Raw genomic sequence first — 17,121 nt, forward strand, 5'->3', positions numbered from 1 at the left:
AAACTGCCTGGCACCAGTAAACCAAATAGCTAACAGTCAATCATCCAAGCCTCCCGCCCCTCACCCCAATCATACTCCTGTTAAGATCTAACTATTGCGGGTGGGGGGGGGGGTGGTGTAAAAACAAGACAACTGAAGAACAACAAAACAATGTTCCTTATCCCAGTGACTGCATTCATGTCCAATGACAATCTTAATGACCTAGAGGATTTTATTTATCAGAATCCAGTTAAAGGGCTGCACTGAACCGATGAGATCACCAGAGGATTTCTATCTGAACATAACAATGAATTTAGCCAGTAAAGCTATAAATGTTCCCGTATTCAACTGCAAAAAATAACAAATTTATTTACTGATTTTTTTCCTAAGAGGGGGAAAAAAATCACTCCATAGAATCTGAAAACAATTGTATGCATTTTGCAAGACATGGGAATTTTTTTTAAGACAGAGTCCCAATTCTGAAACCAATGTGTTGAAGATTACCAAGTGTTTATGTTAAAATGGTAGTAAAGAAAACTTTGCATTTTTAGCAAAAAAGTACTCAAATCCCAAAGGTGCAATATGGAGAAGTGATTCCAAACTGTGCTTTGGAAAAATTCATTAGTGGATTCTCTAACAGACTGACACTTTAAAAACATCGAAGCGATTTATTTTTTGTTCTGTGTGTCTTATAATAGAAAAATTCTGGAAGACCAAGGAAGACATGTCATGAAATCAAACCATTGATGATGCTGCAATACCAAAAAGGTAAAGGAGTACCATAAGAAACAATTTTGGAAATTAAAAAGTTTCCAAAAACTGCTTAGTATATTTTTCTTCTCTCATCCCATTTCACTTTTTTTAAATCAACCAAAGTCCATAATTTATATTAGGGTTCACTCTTTGTGTTGCACTTTCTATGGGTTTTGACAAACACATAATGTCTTATATCCATCATTAAAGGATACAGAATAGTTTCAACACCTGAAAAAATCCTCTGTGCTCCACCTATTCATCCCTTCCCCCTGGGGAAGCAACCACTGGCAACCACTCATCCTTTTCCTGCCTCCAAGGTTTTGCCTTTTGCAGAATCTCATACAGATGGAATCAAACAGATTGGCTTCTTTTACTCAGTAATATACATTTACGGTTCCTCCATGTCTTTTTACGGCTTGATAGCTCTTTTTCTTTTTCTTGTTTTTAAAGTGCTGAATAGTACTGCATTGTCTGGATATACCAGTTTGTTTATCCATTCACCTACGGAAAGACATCTTGGCTGCTTCCAAGTCTTGGCAATTACTAATAAAGCTGTTATAAACATCCGTGTGCAGGTCTTTGTGAGGGCTCCTTTGAGTAAACACTAAGGAATACGGTTGCTGGATCCTATGGTAATACCAGAGTAAGTTCAGTTTTATGAGAAACTGCCAAACCACCTTCCTAAGTGGCTGCACCATTTTGCATCTCCACCAGCAACAGATGAGAATTCATGCTGCTCCACATCCTCGCTAGCGTTTGGTGTTACCAGTATTTTGGATTTTAGCCATTCTAATAGTTGTGTAAGGGTATCTCCTTGTTGTTTTGATTTGCAATTCCCTAATAACATATAATGTTGAGCATCTTTTCACATGCTTATTTGCCATCTGTATATCTTCTTTGGTGAGGTGAGGTGTATATTAAGATCTCTGGCCAATTTTTAAATTGGGTTGTTCAGTCCTTTATTGTTGAGTTTTTAGTATATTCCTTATATATTTTGGATAGCAGTGCTTTAACAGGAGCTGTAGATGAAGGGCTCCAGAAGGGATGTCTTTAGGAAAAACAATAATCCCGACTTGTCTCAAAAGAAATTTGACAGCTAACAATTATTTTCTTCTTTATACTTTTTATTTTCATATTTCCCACTAAAAGCATACATCTTTTTAGGCAGAAACAAAAAACAGTATGTATAGCTTTTAAAAAAGATACCTAAATAAATATGTAGTAGCTCAGGTACTACTACAATAAACTCAAGATCTACACTTTTAAAAATTAAAGAACATACCTTTGTAAGGATGGTTTTACCATAATTTTTTGTGCTGGTCAAACCACTATTCAAATAGATATTTTTCTTTCCAATTGGACTATAATAAGCTACAGGAAAAAGGAAACAGAAACAAACTGCTTGTTCAATACAGAATTATAATATAATCCAATCACCTTGCTATCCCCACATATTCATACAACAAATGGAAAACTTACCCTTTGGGCAAACACCTCCATGACTGTTTGCTCTGGGAGACCCAACATAAGCTAATCCAAGAGTTCCCATATCAAAATCTTGGTAGGTGAAAAGATGTGCTAGGCAGACTTTAGATGCTTCTTCAGCTATATCAAAGCTGAATTGCTTTAAAAAAAAAAACAAAGTACTCTTAATTAGATTAACAGTTACATCAGACTAAAAGATATATCAACTTAATATTCCAGAATACTACCATACTTTACGATTGCAATTTTTTTTACATTTTTTTAACTGAAGTGTAGTTGATAGACAATATAAGTTACAGATATAGTAATTCACAATTTTTAAAGGTTATACTCCATTTATAGTTATTATAAAATATTGACTATATTCCCCATGTTGTACAATATATCCTTGTAGCTTATTTTACACATAACAGTTTGCACCTCTTATCCCCTACCCCTACTTGCCCCTCCCACCCCCCCCAATTGGTAACCACTAATTTGTTCTCTCTATCTGTGAGTCTGTTTCTTTTCTGCCACATTCACTAGTTTGTTACATTTTTTACTTATTTGTTTGTTTGTTTTTTGGCCGCACCGGGCGGCATGCAGGATGTTAGTTCCCCGATCAGGGATGGAACCCGTGCCCCCTGCAGTGGGAGCGCCGAGTCCTAACCACTGGATCGCCAGGGAAGTCCCTTGTTGTACTTTTTAGATTCCATATATAAGTGATATCATATATTATTTGTCTTTCTCTGACTTACTTCACTTAGCATAACACCCTCCAAGTCCATCCATGTTGTTGCAGATGGCAAAGTTTCATTCTTTTTTATGGCTGAGTAGTATTCCATTGTGTGTGTTTGTGTGTGTGTGTGTGTGTGTGTGTCTATATATATATATATATATAGACACACACGTCACATCTTCTTTATCCATTCATCTACTGATGGACACTTAGGCTGCTTCCATATCTTGGTAACTGTAAAAAATGCTATGAACATTGAGATGCCTGTATCTTTTCAAATTAGTATTTGTTTCTTTGATCGATTGCAGTTTTTCACCAGCAATCACAAAACTGTGCGGTATAGTGCTCCTTACCTATGGTTCTCACTCATCTACACAGATGAGAAGCAGACTGTCATGGGGAGGGTGCAAAAAGGAAAGAGCTTGGAGCTTTTTATAGCGTTTCGGAACTAGGCGGGTTGACGTAAACACATGCAGTTCAGCACTGGGGACACTCCAATTCTGCAAGGCTCAGGGCTTTGATGCTTCTTCCAGGGGATCTCAGCACCTCATACCAAAACAAATCCCTCTAAAGGACTTCAAGGATTCTACTGGTTTTGTAGGGGTTTTAAAGTTTGCTTTGGTTTTACAATGTGTAGGAGTTATAAACTTATAGGAAAACATATATACCTAGTTTTATGTTACTACAATTAAGATAAAAATTCATTCAAGTCAGCACTGGTGCTTTGGGAGGGTTTTTTTTTTCTTAAAAGGGGTCCACGTATTACTTTATTTTTTTCATTTTTTAATTTTTTGGCCACACCACACAGCCTGCAGGACGCCAGTTACAGACCAGGGACTGAACCCGGGTCCCCGCAGTGAAAGCGCCAAGTCCGAACCACTGGACCGCCAGGGAATTCCCCAGAAGGGGTCCACATGTTACTTTAAAAACCTCTACCATAACAGTCAGAGACTCCAACTTAAAAAGACTGATTTTTTTTCATGCTTAAAATGAGTGGTCGGAAAGCCCCATATAAGGAATGAGGTGTTCCCGGGAGCTGTCTCCCTAGCCACATAGGGATTTTGATAGTTCCATGATAATAGGCTTAGGCTCTGGGACACTCTTAGGAGCCTTAGGGAAGAGAACTGGAGAGGAGCATCTGCAGAGGCAAGTCATTCCCTTTTGTTCCTCCCCTGGTGTGAGTGGTCTGGAGGCCCACAGAAAAGCAGAAGTGGGACCGTTCAGCTGTCCTAGGCGTCAGGAGATCTGGCCACCTGCTTTTGGCTTTGTCATCACTAGTCGTATAACTAAATGTAGACAAGTCATTTAACCTTGCTGTTAACGGGCTGAATTGTGTCCCCCCCCAAAATTCATAGGTCGAAGTCCTAAGTCCTAGCAGCTCACAATGTGACTGTATCTGGAGACAGAGCCTTCCTTTAAAGAGGTGATGGAGGTAAAATGAGGTCATACAGGTAGGCCGAATCCAAAATGTCTGGTGCCCTTACACACACAAAGGGAAGACCATGTGAGGACACAGGGAGAAGACGGCCACCTACAAGCCAAGCAGACAGAACTCAGAAGAAGCTAACCTTGCCAACACCTTGATCTCAGACTTTCAGCCTCCAGAACTGTGAGAAGATAAATTTCTATTGTTTAAGCTGCCCACTCTGTGGTGCTTTATTATTGGCAGCCCTAATAGACGAATACACTTGGCTGAGTCTCTTTAGAAGAGTAACGGTGCTATCTCAGACAACCTCTCCGGTGGCTACTGGCCCACGTTAGATAAGGTATGTCAGAGTATTATACAGATACAGCACTCTATGGATCTCAGCCTGATAATATCCTTTAACTCCATTCAAGCTTTGAAAACTTGATTTCGCTTTGGCCTTGTTGAGACTCTAACCAGAGAACCCAGATAAGCCACACTGTGCCTGGACCAACCTAAGAAACTATCAGATAAATAAAGATGTTGTTTTAAGCTGCCAAATTTGCAGTGATTTGTTACAGCAGCCATAGGAAACTAACACATTAACAACACAGTAAAAGATAAACACTATCACTTCACAGGCGGTCATTTTACAACAAAGCAATAGGACACACAGACAGAAACTGACATCATGTGACAAAAAGGATAAATCATATCTTGTCAAGGCAAGAATCCATATGACATAGAATGTTTATGTTATCTTTAGATTTGTTACCAGAATAAAAACACAAAAATTTAAAATTTCCATAGAGAACTTTCAGATCTCCAAGTTATACTTCTACCATCTAATACATTTTCATACCATTTGGTAATTACTGACCTAAAAGATCTACTGATAAGCCTCAAAGAGACCTGAACTAACAAAATGGTGTGTAAAAAATCTGTAAGTTGGGTATCCATCTATATTCTAAAGGCCGATTACTTCACTAGATTCACAGAGATATTACGGTTAAGAAGCATTGCTCTGTAGCATTTTTCGCTTTCAGTTCTGCCCACCTTGCTGTCTGCCCTGCTACAGGGGATGAGGGCACTGTTGGATCAGCTGGGGTGGGCTGCCCCTGGTTTTCAGTCACCTTTCCTGAGATGCCCCTTCACTAATACAGACATGACCCACGTTTTTAGGAATCAGAAAATGGTGTTAAACAGTATCACTTTCAGGGTTCCACGACCTACCTCTAGCAGCATCTTCACGTCCCAAGCATCCTTTTCTTCACTTGGGTAACTTTTTGCCATATTGAAGTGCCTTTGACCAGGTCTTACCTCTTGTGGAGACTTGAGAATGCGAATCTATACTTAAAGAGATAAAATACTTAGAACACTTCAGAAAAAAGTCACAAGACTGAAATAATACTGCATTGTTTCAGCTATTCAAAAAAAGACCATCTACCATTCTTTAAAAAAAAAAAAAAGTTTTAGAGTCAAAATTCCATAAAATTCTCCAGCTCTAATATCTAATGTTTAATTTAAAAACAAACTGAGAAGCAAATGGTATGCAAAACACATATGTCAAAGAATGACTTATACATATATCAATGTACTCCTAAAATTTTATTTCCTCTATATTTAGTTGGAAAAAATGAAAACCTAGGTTCCATGAGCCTAAAATAATGTATTCCAACTCTAGTCATTGATTCAGAGATACAGAACAATAAGATGTGCAGCACCGCACACCACAGGAATAAGAGTACAAAAAATAGGGGCTTTTCCCTACACATACAGTACAAATTCATATTAATCCTAATTTTTTAAAAAAGGAACAAAGGTTTGTCTCCAAAGGAGATGAAACATATAGGTTGGCAGATCTGGCAAAGGAACAGAGCCATGCTCAGCTCATTGTTTCCGGTATCTCTTCCAGATCTGCCTGCCTACAGAGGGGATACTGGGGTCTGCTCTGCCACCACGGGGTAAGCTCACTGGGGCGGCTCTGCAGCTTTGGCGGTGGGTGATCAAGATCAATTCTGGGATCAGCTAGGTGGGAGCCCCTGTGACAGCACATCTAAACCACATCCTCCAACCCACCTGTCATCTTTAAAGAAACTGGTTTTCTAATCTCCTATCACACCTAGTTTTTTCAATTGTTTCCAAATTTTAAAGCAAAAAGGAGCTTTATTTATTGGTCTCCTAAAACTCAGACATGATGCAGCTATTTTAAACAAGTGAGACACCTTTGTTGTACCATAATGGAATAATCACCAACATATTCATGAAATGAAAAAGCAAGGTGCAAAAGAGTACAACATACCACGAATATGTCAAATACACACATATACAAACACATGCTATACATGCATAAAATATCTCTGGAAAGATATGGATGAAACTAGTGACACGGATGTTTCTGGGGAAAGGAACTGGTTTGACAATGGGTAGAGGTTGAGGAGACTTACTTTTCACTGGCTTTTGTACCGTGTATATATTACCTATTCAAATAATAACTTAAAAAAGAAAACGCAAAACAGTAAAAGAGAATGGAAAAGGGGAAAATAATTCTCTTACTTTTCTACAAGTACTATAAAAGTTCAGCATTTATAAGTATGATTTCAAAAGCTTTTTTCTTTTTATTCTCTAAATTCTAAACTACAGAACCTATAAGAATATGTCTAGTTTAGTACAAAGAGCCTGGAAAAAATAGAGACAATAATTTCCTTAATTCACATGTCAAAATGTCTGTCCAAAGCAATACCCAATTTCAGAAGTCTTGTTAATCAGTCTTATCAATTTGGAACAATTTTTACTATGTGATATAATTAGGATGACATTAATACATCACTGCTGGACATACTCTATTGACAGATAAGAACTCAGGAGATTTTTGGGAAAAGAGATCTAATGGTTCTGTATGTATAAATGCCTTGCAAATGTACATAGTATTTTTAAGTAAATTTTCTAAGCATTCAACAATATGTGCTAGAATTCTAACTAAAGACATTAAGCATAATCATAGAAAACTAAAGCAAGGCAGGGGATAAAAAGGCCATGAATTCAGAAAAAAGAGAGATCATAGCAGCATAGGGCGGCTTTCTGACTAAAATAAGCCTAAGAAAAGAATATTTCATAATCTATAAATAATTAATATCAAAACACTGTTAAGTTTATCAGATAAAAATCACTGGCATTTCAGAATATTTATTTATGAGTAAAGTAGAAGGTAAATTTTTGGGTTGTGAAAACAAGTGACAAATATTTACAACACATAACTTAGCTGAGTATTATAACCCACATCCATTGATAAATACCTGCTCTATCTGTATTCCATAACCTTTAAAACCTGCATTGTCCCATGAAGTGTTCCGATAGATGTCATCAACTCTGTCAATTAGCTCTATCTGTGTGTATAAAAGAGAGCGAGAGAAAGACATGTATATCTTTACCACTCTTTGCAATGTAATATAAGTTCTGCAGGGATTAAAAAAAAAAATCAGTTCAGACAAAATACCATTGTAAAAGTTTCACCAATTACAAAAACTAGCATTAAGATGTTACGCTTTACGTTGACAGTGCTAATAAAGAAATTATTCCTAGCCTCAAACTTAAAATGTTGGTACCAGAATAGAGCAGTGGTACAGTTCATCCCAAATTTCAGGTAATCAACTGCACAGGGAACCAAAATATCAAGTAACAAGTTTTTTAAAAACTGCCATTCCAGTCAACTACGGAAATGAAAGTTAAAAGTCAATCAATTTACCTAAAATATTCCTAAAAATAAGTACTCTGTTCATTCTATCTCTTGCCACATACCTCAGAAAAACATCTTCTTCAGAAAGAGGTAAGGAACAGTGACAGATACTGCTAACCCTACACCAGACCCTCCCTGGGCAAAGTGCAGCACCGAGGACCAGGTAGAAACAGAGAGAGAGAGGAATGAGGTCTCACCACACCTCCTTTCTCCTGTCCTCTGATTTGGGAAGGGGGAAGGTGGGTAGAGATTACTGAGAGAGGAGCCACAGTACAATAGCCAAGGACAATTCAAACTATTGAATATATAGGAACAGAATACTCATTACCAATCTGCTCCTCAAAGAGATTTTATTGTTCAAAAACTGGGTAAATGAGGTTTGTTCTGTCAGCTGTGAAGCACATTATACATCTAAGAAATTGTTCTTTGCTTATAGTAACTGTAAACCAAGAAATGCAATTTTTAACACCAGACCTCTCATTATATTCATATTCTTGGTGTAATGAACAAAGAAGCAAACTAAGAGCCCCTAATACAAAACCCATACTAAGAAAGAAGCTTTTCAAGAAGGACTCTCCTATTTAGGAACAAGAGCTATAGTGACTTCACACACTCCTCCTACCACCCTCGTAATAAATTCACTTGGCATGGAAGGGAAGGGAAGGGAAGGGAAAGAAGGGTGAGGAAGGGCACAAAAAAACACAGAATGGGAATAGCAAGGCAAGGAGAAAGACGCCTTGGCTGCACTGGGCTCCGCACTACGAATGAATAGCTGCATTCTCTTTTATTCCCTCAACATCATTTCTGTCAGTGCCAAGTTATCACGAGGAATGAGGTCATACTGACAAAAAAATGTCAATGAAATATGATTCCCTTGACTTTTAAAATTACAATAGTAAATGCTTAAAAATCCAGCATCAATACTTCTGTAATCCTGCCTTCAAATCTTTGCCCTATAGTTAGTTATGACCACAAAAGTCCCATCTATTTCATCCAGTTATAGCCCAACAATTAGTTATTTTATACCAGTACAACATAAACCAAATTGACCAACTCCTCTGATATATACATATAAGCAAAAATAATACACACAAGTTCATACAAATATCAATACTTTTTTCCCCCACTCTGGAGCATACATCCATACGTGTCACCAACAGGATCACTGCCATTATAGCAGAGATGTTTTCACAGAGTTCACTTCTATAAAGAAGGAAGGCCTACGTTATGAACTTTCCCTAAACATAATATGCATAAAAATTCTGATGTGCACAAAATCTTAGTTGAAAGGCAAAATGGGGTTTCAAAAATTTGAAACTAGAATATCTATACAATAATGTAAGAACCTCAGGTGACAGCCCTCAAGTATTCTAGGAAATCACAGAGCATCTGAAACAGATCTCATTTCACTACGTTCAAATTATAGCAGTCTTCTCTTAAATGGAATTTGCCTACCTATGAGCTTTTTTGTCCATTACCTCATCCAATATCAAACACTTACCAAGTAGTTTGTAGTTGTACTCTCTTCCCCTCTGCCCATGTATCTGTAAAAGCGATGATCCGCTACCACCAATAATTTACACGTGTTCTTCAGGGGATTAGGGTCAGCTCTTCTCTTCACCCGATGAACAAGCTCTAATATGAATTTGGATGCACTATTAAATCAAAATTCATCAAAACAAGGAGTTTTTTATAGTAACATTTTAAATCTACCGTATTTTTGAAACAAATATTATTTGAGCTCAGTATCCTTAACGGTATCTTGAACAGGAAAACAATTTGGAGAAAGACAAAAAGTGAAAAGTAATATGAGGTTTTCAAATTGTAGAATTCAAAACCAAGGAAAAGTGCAAAAGTACTTAACAGAATAAGACAATCACCTATCTATTGCTGGGCTATGAAGGTGTCATTTTCTTCTAGAAGAAGTCTACAAATTAACAAAAGTAACAGTAAAAATATCCAGATAATCAAACATTAAAAAATTAGTGGGGATTCCCTGGCGGTCCAGTGGTTAGGACTCCGCACTTTCACTGCTGAGGGTGCAGGTTCAATCCCTGGTCGGGGAACTGAGATCCCACAAGCCATGCAGGGCAGCCAAAAAAAAAAAAAAAATTGAAAAATTATTTTGTGTCAACAGGTCATTTTTTCTTATCAAATAATCACACTGTTTAAGAATTTAGTTATATACTAAAATGCTAGTAATATTTTTCTAAAGTTTTCAAAAATGAGGACAGAATATTTCTCTAAGATGGGTAGATGGTCTTCAAATGACTCTAAATTCATCTGTCCCAAGACTGATAATTCTCTTCTTTCTAAACAGGACAGACCTCTCTTGCTACCAGCTAATTTCTTATAAACTTATCTGAAGATTGTTTTTTCACAGTACTATTCTGTCATTTCTAAATACCTACAAATGAAAATATTTTCCCTCAGATTATTCAATTTCCCCTTTCCCCAATCTTTTTTAAAGTCCAATCTTTATTGCCACCATTATTTTCTAGTGTTTTCAATTCTTACAGACAAAAAAATCAAGAAATTTCTGAACAAAACTATTTTCAAGCCAAATACTATAGTTACTTGATAATCATGTTCTTTTTTTTTTTATCAATTAACAACCACTCCTACTGAAGACAACTGTTATGCTTGCTTCTTATTTGAAATATATTTTTTTTAGTCTTACCGTCAGGTGGCTCTCTGCCTACCAGCCCTTTTGGAAGCAACTCTTCATTATCCGCCTTTATATAACCACACACTTTTGGAGACTGCAAACGTGAAACATTCTTGATATCTTCAGATTTATAAACTAACACTCTTTTGTCTTTAGTATCATTAATTAGTCTCCAAAGTGGCTAAAATAGAAAACAAATATAACTGAGATGGAAATATAAAAATTCCTAAATATTCAAGTCTTACAACATCCTTTCCCTATTTTTAGATAACATTCATTTCCAGGTTAAGTAAACTGACTAGTCAAAACAAAGTTCTTCTCTGTAAGGACAATGGTCTCATCAGAACCAGATAGCTCATACAGAAAAGATTCTGTGTATGTATATGTGTGTGTGTATGTATCTCCATATCTGTCACAGAAATGAAAATCAAAACCTCAAGGAGACCACTTCATACCCACTAGGATGGCTGTAATCAAAAAGACATATAACAACAAGTATTGGCAAGGATGTGGAGAAACCCTCATCTACTGCTGTTGAGAATGGAATACGGAATATAAAATGCAATAAATGTAAAATGGTGAGAATGTAAAGGGCAGCCACTATGGAAAACAGTCTGGCAGTTCCTCAAAAGGTTAAAAACAGAGTTACCATACGACCCAACAATTCCATTCCTAGTAATATTATATACCCAAGATCAATGAAAATATATGCTCACATAAAAACCTGTTCAAAAATGTTCATAGCAGCATTATTCATAAGTAGAAATAACGCTAATGTCCAACTGATGAATGAATAAGCAAAATGTGGTATATCCAAACAATGGAATATTATTTGGCAATAAAAAGAAATGGGGGCTTCCCTGGTGGCGCAGTGGTTGAGAATCTGCCTGCCAATGCAGGGGACACGGGTTCGAGCCCTGGTCTGGGAAGATCCCACATGCCGCGGAGCAACTAGGCCCGTGAGCCACAATTACTGAGCCTGCGCGTCTGGAGCCTGTGCTCCGCAACAAGAGAGGCCGCTACAGTGAGAGGCCCGCGCACCGCGATGAAGAGTGGCCCCCACTTGCCGCAACTAGAGAAAGCCCTCGCACAGAAACGAAGACCCAACACAGCCATAAATAAATAAATAAATTTTAAAAACAAACAAACAAAACAAACCCTCTTTAAAAAAAAAAAAAAAAAAGAAATGGTGTACTTGACACATGCTATAACATGGATGAACACTGAAAACATTCGAAATGAAAGTAGCCAGACACAAAAGACCACATGTTGTGTGGTTGCATTTTTATGGAAATGACCAAGCAAATCTAAAGAAACAAAAAAGACAAATCTAAAGAGACAGAGAGTAGATTAGTGGTTTCCTAGAGCTGGGAGGGTTGGGGTGGGGGGGAACTGGGCTTCTAAGCAATAAACCACTTTTTCAATTTAAAAATTATTAATCTCATGCAAAAGTACTTCAATAAACCTGATGAGTTTACTTTTAAGTGAACATCTCAGAGGGAAATGTTAATTATGGTCATTTTTGTACTTAGTGAAACCGAGAGATATGGATGGAAACAGAATTCCTAATTGTCCCAAAGGGAAATATTTGGAAAAGTGAGGAATCCGAGCAAATTTAACTTGGATCCTAAATGCACCCATTTTGGATTAAGAATTAATAGATGATCCTAAGGAAATAAGCAAACCTGTGCACTGTGGCAGAAACAACGCTGTGCATTCCCCACACAGTTTTATCTTTCTGAGCACAAGAGATTATCTTTCCCAGCCTCCTTTGTAGGCAGGTCAGAGACAAGAGTTTCTGGAACGTGGGTGGAAGTGATGTAGGCCACTTCCAAGCCTGGCCATAAAAATCCCCTGCGGGATCCTCCAGCTGTTTCCCTTCTGTGGCAACCTCAGAGAATATGTGTCCATGTTCCAGAGTATTCTCATTTTCCTAGAGACACAGAAACACTTCAACCCACAGATCTGTAGCAAACGTTTTGTTTTCTGGACTAGTATCTGACATACAGCCATGTGTCTCGCACAAATGTGGCCAGTTTGCTCTTGGTTTCTACTGCTAGGATTTCAATGGAAGAATGGCCAGAGCCTGAGTTTCCTACAGTTTCCTCTTTTAACTTCTCAAGACTATGAACTATCACCTTTTATTGATCTTGCATTTCCAGAGCATCTAGGAAAGAAGATTTCACCTTCATCTTTGAGAAGGATTATTAGAGAAAGAATAAAGAAAAAATGAGGGAGTTTCCTCTTCCCATTATCCATCTCACATGTGACTTTCAATTATTGTACTTAAAATTACAGAGTGCATCCTATGACAGCATCTTAGATATATAAAATATATATATTTTTTTTTACTCATCTATTTTTCTGGTTTAAAAAAAGAATTTAAATACAAGGAGAAGAGAAGTTCAGTATAAAGACCCTTTTCTTCTTAAAACAACTGCATAATGGCTTTCTAAACATCAGAGATATATGCTCCTGAAAAAAAAAATTCACATGTAGACTTACCTCTATATTATATTCCGCCCCATCTGTGTTGATTCTTATTGTAATATCATCATCTCCTATGTGGGCTAGAACCCTAGAGTCAGGCTCACCTTAAAAGAAAAAAAAAGTCATTATTAAAAAATATTTAAATCAAAAAATAAACTATGCACTATCAATAAAAATCAAGCAAGCCCTTCTACAGAGTGGAATGTGCCCAGGCACTGTGGAGATGTAAAAAACACAGGCCCAGAAAGCAGCTGGGTATTCTCACTCTTAAGGAGGAGCCACAACTCTAGTCATTTGAAATCGGCCTCTTTCCCTGAAGCCTCTTATGAGAATTATCTAGTGTGTTATAGAACAAAACGAAGTGTAGATTTTCTTCTGGAATAACTTTACCTACTTTGGGGTAAGAAAGAGGAGGCAGAAAGCATGATTCAGAATATACAGGTCTTGAACTGTACTACTTGGGTATTTTTAGTGCCATTTTTTTCATATTGCAGAAAATTTTCCAGAAGTAAACTGCAATTGCTTGTTTAACATATTTTCTTAAATAAATACATGATAGGATCACAGAGTCAATTATTTTATCTCCTATCTTCCTTGTTTACAATCTCATAAGGAAGTTGACAATCCCTCCCTGAAGACAAAAGGTTAAATTCGTATGACTTAAGAGGAAATCTGTTGTAATCATGAAAACAGCCAGTTAGTATGACATGCTGGATAATACCCATTTCCTCCTGTTTGAATGTTTCTGCTTCCAGATTTACAAAGCTCAAATAAAGCAGACAAGCAATAGCACTTCTTTGACACCCCTTTTTCCTCCCCTCAAAAAAGAATATACAATCTAGTTCAATCTGGACACCTAACCTCCCAAGCACAAAGGCAAAAAAATGAGCACCTACTAACCAACCACATGTCCACTGAAGAAGTCCTGCCATTTGACGAGGTACTCGCTTTCATCTTTCCCATCTACCACCACGACTTTGAAATTTTGGGAAAAGCGTTCAGTACTTGATGTCAGGTATAATTTAAAATGCCTAAAGAAAGAATGCATCTGAACTTTAAGCACATAAAACAGAGGCCTAATTTTCATTTAATTAAACTTACTTAAGAAAGAAGTTGACACTTGAGTTTACATTAACAAAGTACTATGCAAGTTATAACTACTGTTTTACTTAGTTATAAGGTACTTAGAGTGTTGTTATCTCCAGTAAAGACAAAACAGACTAGTTTCTTTAGTTGTAAGAACTTGGCAGACCAAAAGAAACTAAAAGTGGGGGGAAAAAAGATTCAAAGAGCTTATATATTCATCTTTTCTGGAGACTCGGAAAAATAAAGAAACACAACTGGATAGTTGAAGCTGGAGTTCTGCTTATCTTAAAAATTTAGGGAAGACTGATATTACTGGATACCTTTTATTGAACACCTACTCAGTGCTAGCTGCTCTGCACGCTGTCTCCACCTCACACAGTAAAAACTGAGACTTGGAGATTAATCAACATGCTCAAGGTTCCACAGCTGGTAAACAGAGGAACTGAACACTGAACCTGGCTTTTACTTCAAACGCCTGCACTCTGCTGCTTCCAGCTATCAGCTGCTCTTACTGCTGCACAAAATAAATATGCTACTTTCCATGTTTAAAAGCAGCCATGCTTCTTTTCTCCTTCAAAAGAGAACTTACCTTGAAAAAAGTAATCCACAATTACCATGAGGAAAGTAAGTATCAGGTATCCAACAAAGATATCAAAATACACACTCCAGTTCTTTAGTTGGCTTAATACTCTCTTGTACAAGTTTCATTCCTGACATAAAAACTGGATGTGGTGAGCAAGAATTTTCAATGATCATTTACAGCATTCTTTCAATGTACCCAAGAACACCAAAGATAAAGGTATGGTTTTTATCTCAGCCACAGGAACTAATTTTATCAGCTATGGTGTTGAAAATATAAAATGTTACAGGTTTGGTAAATCGAAACTGGCAGGAAGAATCCAGAGTGGGACTATCTCCATGGTAACACTTTTTTTTTTTAACTTTTTGAGCATAACAAGGTAATTTTAGTTTGTTTGTGGTTTTTTTAATGGTCATTGGGAAGGAGACACAATAGAACATAATCTCAGAAAACCTTGGAACATTTTCTCCTGCTACCTTAAAACGTACCTTCCCACACACAGTTATGATTTTTTTCCCGTTAGTTATGCTGAGAACTTTGAAAAGAAAAGCATCCCTCCTGGGAATTCCCTGGGGTCCAGTGGTTAGGACTCTGTGCTTTCACTGCCGAGGGCGCGGGTTCGATCCCTGGTTGGGGAACTAAGATCCTGCGAGCCGGGTGGCACGGCCAAAAACAAACACAAAAAAAAAAACAGAACAACCAAAAAGAGCATCCCTCTTATAAATGCCTTATTAGTTAGTTTTAGACTCTCTAGGAGTCTCAATACTATTTTTACTTAATGTTCTTTCCAGGAAAATCACTAGAATTGCACTCTTCATTTTCTATATTAATCTTCTATGAAGTAAAGAAAAGGACCAAGTGTTGGTAAAATTCCTGTTTTTTGAGTTTCCAATCTTCACCTTCGAGCTATAAAACCTCCAACAGGATATGTCAGTCAGAACTTATATTTTACTTTATCCTTCCCAAATTATGTGAAAGCATGTACTACTTACAGACCTCCTTTAGCAATTTATCTTTCTGACTTTTAAGGACTTACAGTGACTACAAACTGGTGTTAATCAGTCTGAATTAACATTATTTTCGGTTTTTTTGGGGGGGTATATACTGTAAAATGATCACCACAGTAAGTCTAGTTAACATCCATCACTGCACATAGTTACAACTTTTTTTCTTGTGATGAGAACTTTTAAGATCTACTCTTTTAAGGTCTAACTTTCAAATATGTAGTACAGTATTATTATCTATAGTCACCATGCTATATATCATTACATCCTCATAACATGTATTTTATAACTGGAAGTCTGTACCTCGTATCTATTTTTTTAATAGTGTTTTATTTATTTATTTATTTTTGGCTGCATTGGGTCTCTTAGTTACAGCACGCGGGCTCAGTAGTTGCAGCGCGCAGGCTCAGTTGCCCCACAGCATGTGGGATCTTAGTTCCCCGACCAGGGATCAAACCTGTGTCCCCTGCATTGGAAGGCAGATTCTGAAGCACTGGACCACCAGGGAAGTCCCCATCATGTCTATTTTTAATGGTCCATTTAGCTGGGTATATATCTCTCTCCTTCCTTCCTCCCTCTTTCTTTGTGGCTGCATTGGGCCTTCGTTGCTGCATGCAGGCTTTCTCTAGTTGTGGCGAGCTGGGGCTACTCTTCGTTGCAGGGCACAGGCTTCTCACTGCAGTGGCTTCTCTTGTTGCAGAGCATGGGCTCTAGGCGCACGCAGGCTTCAGTAGTTGTGGCTCGCAGGCTCTAGAGCGCAGGCTCAGTAGTTGTGGTGCTCGGGCTTAATTGCTCTGCGGCATGTGGGATCTTCCCAGACCAGGGCTCGAACCCATGTCCCCTGCACTGGCAGATGGATTCTTAACCACTGTGCCACCAGGGAAGTCCCCACTTTCATTTCTTTATCAGTTCTAGCCCTCTTCAAATATTTTGAGATATTTCACTTTTTGTTTGCTTGTTTGTTTTATAACAACAGAATTTCATTTCTCGTGGTTCTGGACGCTGGGAAGGCCAGGATCAGGGTGCTGGCAGATTCAGTGTCTGGTGAGAACGCACTTCCTGGTTCAGAGACAGCTACCTTCTCACTGTGTCCTCACATGGCAGAAGGGATGAAGGAGTTCTCTGGGGCCTCTTTTATTTTATTTTATTTTTTGGCCGCACAGCATACAGGATCTTAGCTCCCTCACTGGGGACTGAACCCACGCCCCCTGCAG

At 37.7% G+C, this 17,121-nt stretch overlaps 1 protein-coding gene across 2 annotated transcripts in view; it reads right to left on the reverse strand.

The window, feature by feature from the left end:
• ADAM17 (ADAM metallopeptidase domain 17) overlaps nucleotides 1-17,121 on the reverse strand; it is a 57,949-nt gene that overhangs the window by 24,117 nt on the left and 16,711 nt on the right. For both annotated transcript variants that reach the window (XM_061168464.1, XM_061168465.1), the window contains 8 exons: nucleotides 14,138-14,268; nucleotides 13,253-13,341; nucleotides 10,760-10,928; nucleotides 9,581-9,714; nucleotides 7,640-7,729; nucleotides 5,577-5,690; nucleotides 2,215-2,359; nucleotides 2,018-2,106 (listed from right to left, as the gene is read on the reverse strand). In XM_061168464.1, coding sequence (XP_061024447.1) covers nucleotides 2,018-2,106; nucleotides 2,215-2,359; nucleotides 5,577-5,690; nucleotides 7,640-7,729; nucleotides 9,581-9,714; nucleotides 10,760-10,928; nucleotides 13,253-13,341; nucleotides 14,138-14,268 — 961 coding nt within the window. The remainder of the gene's footprint in view (nucleotides 1-2,017; nucleotides 2,107-2,214; nucleotides 2,360-5,576; nucleotides 5,691-7,639; nucleotides 7,730-9,580; nucleotides 9,715-10,759; nucleotides 10,929-13,252; nucleotides 13,342-14,137; nucleotides 14,269-17,121) is intronic.

Source organism: Eubalaena glacialis, chromosome 14 (genome assembly GCF_028564815.1).
Source record: "Eubalaena glacialis isolate mEubGla1 chromosome 14, mEubGla1.1.hap2.+ XY, whole genome shotgun sequence".
NCBI classification, from domain to species: domain Eukaryota; kingdom Metazoa; phylum Chordata; class Mammalia; order Artiodactyla; family Balaenidae; genus Eubalaena; species Eubalaena glacialis.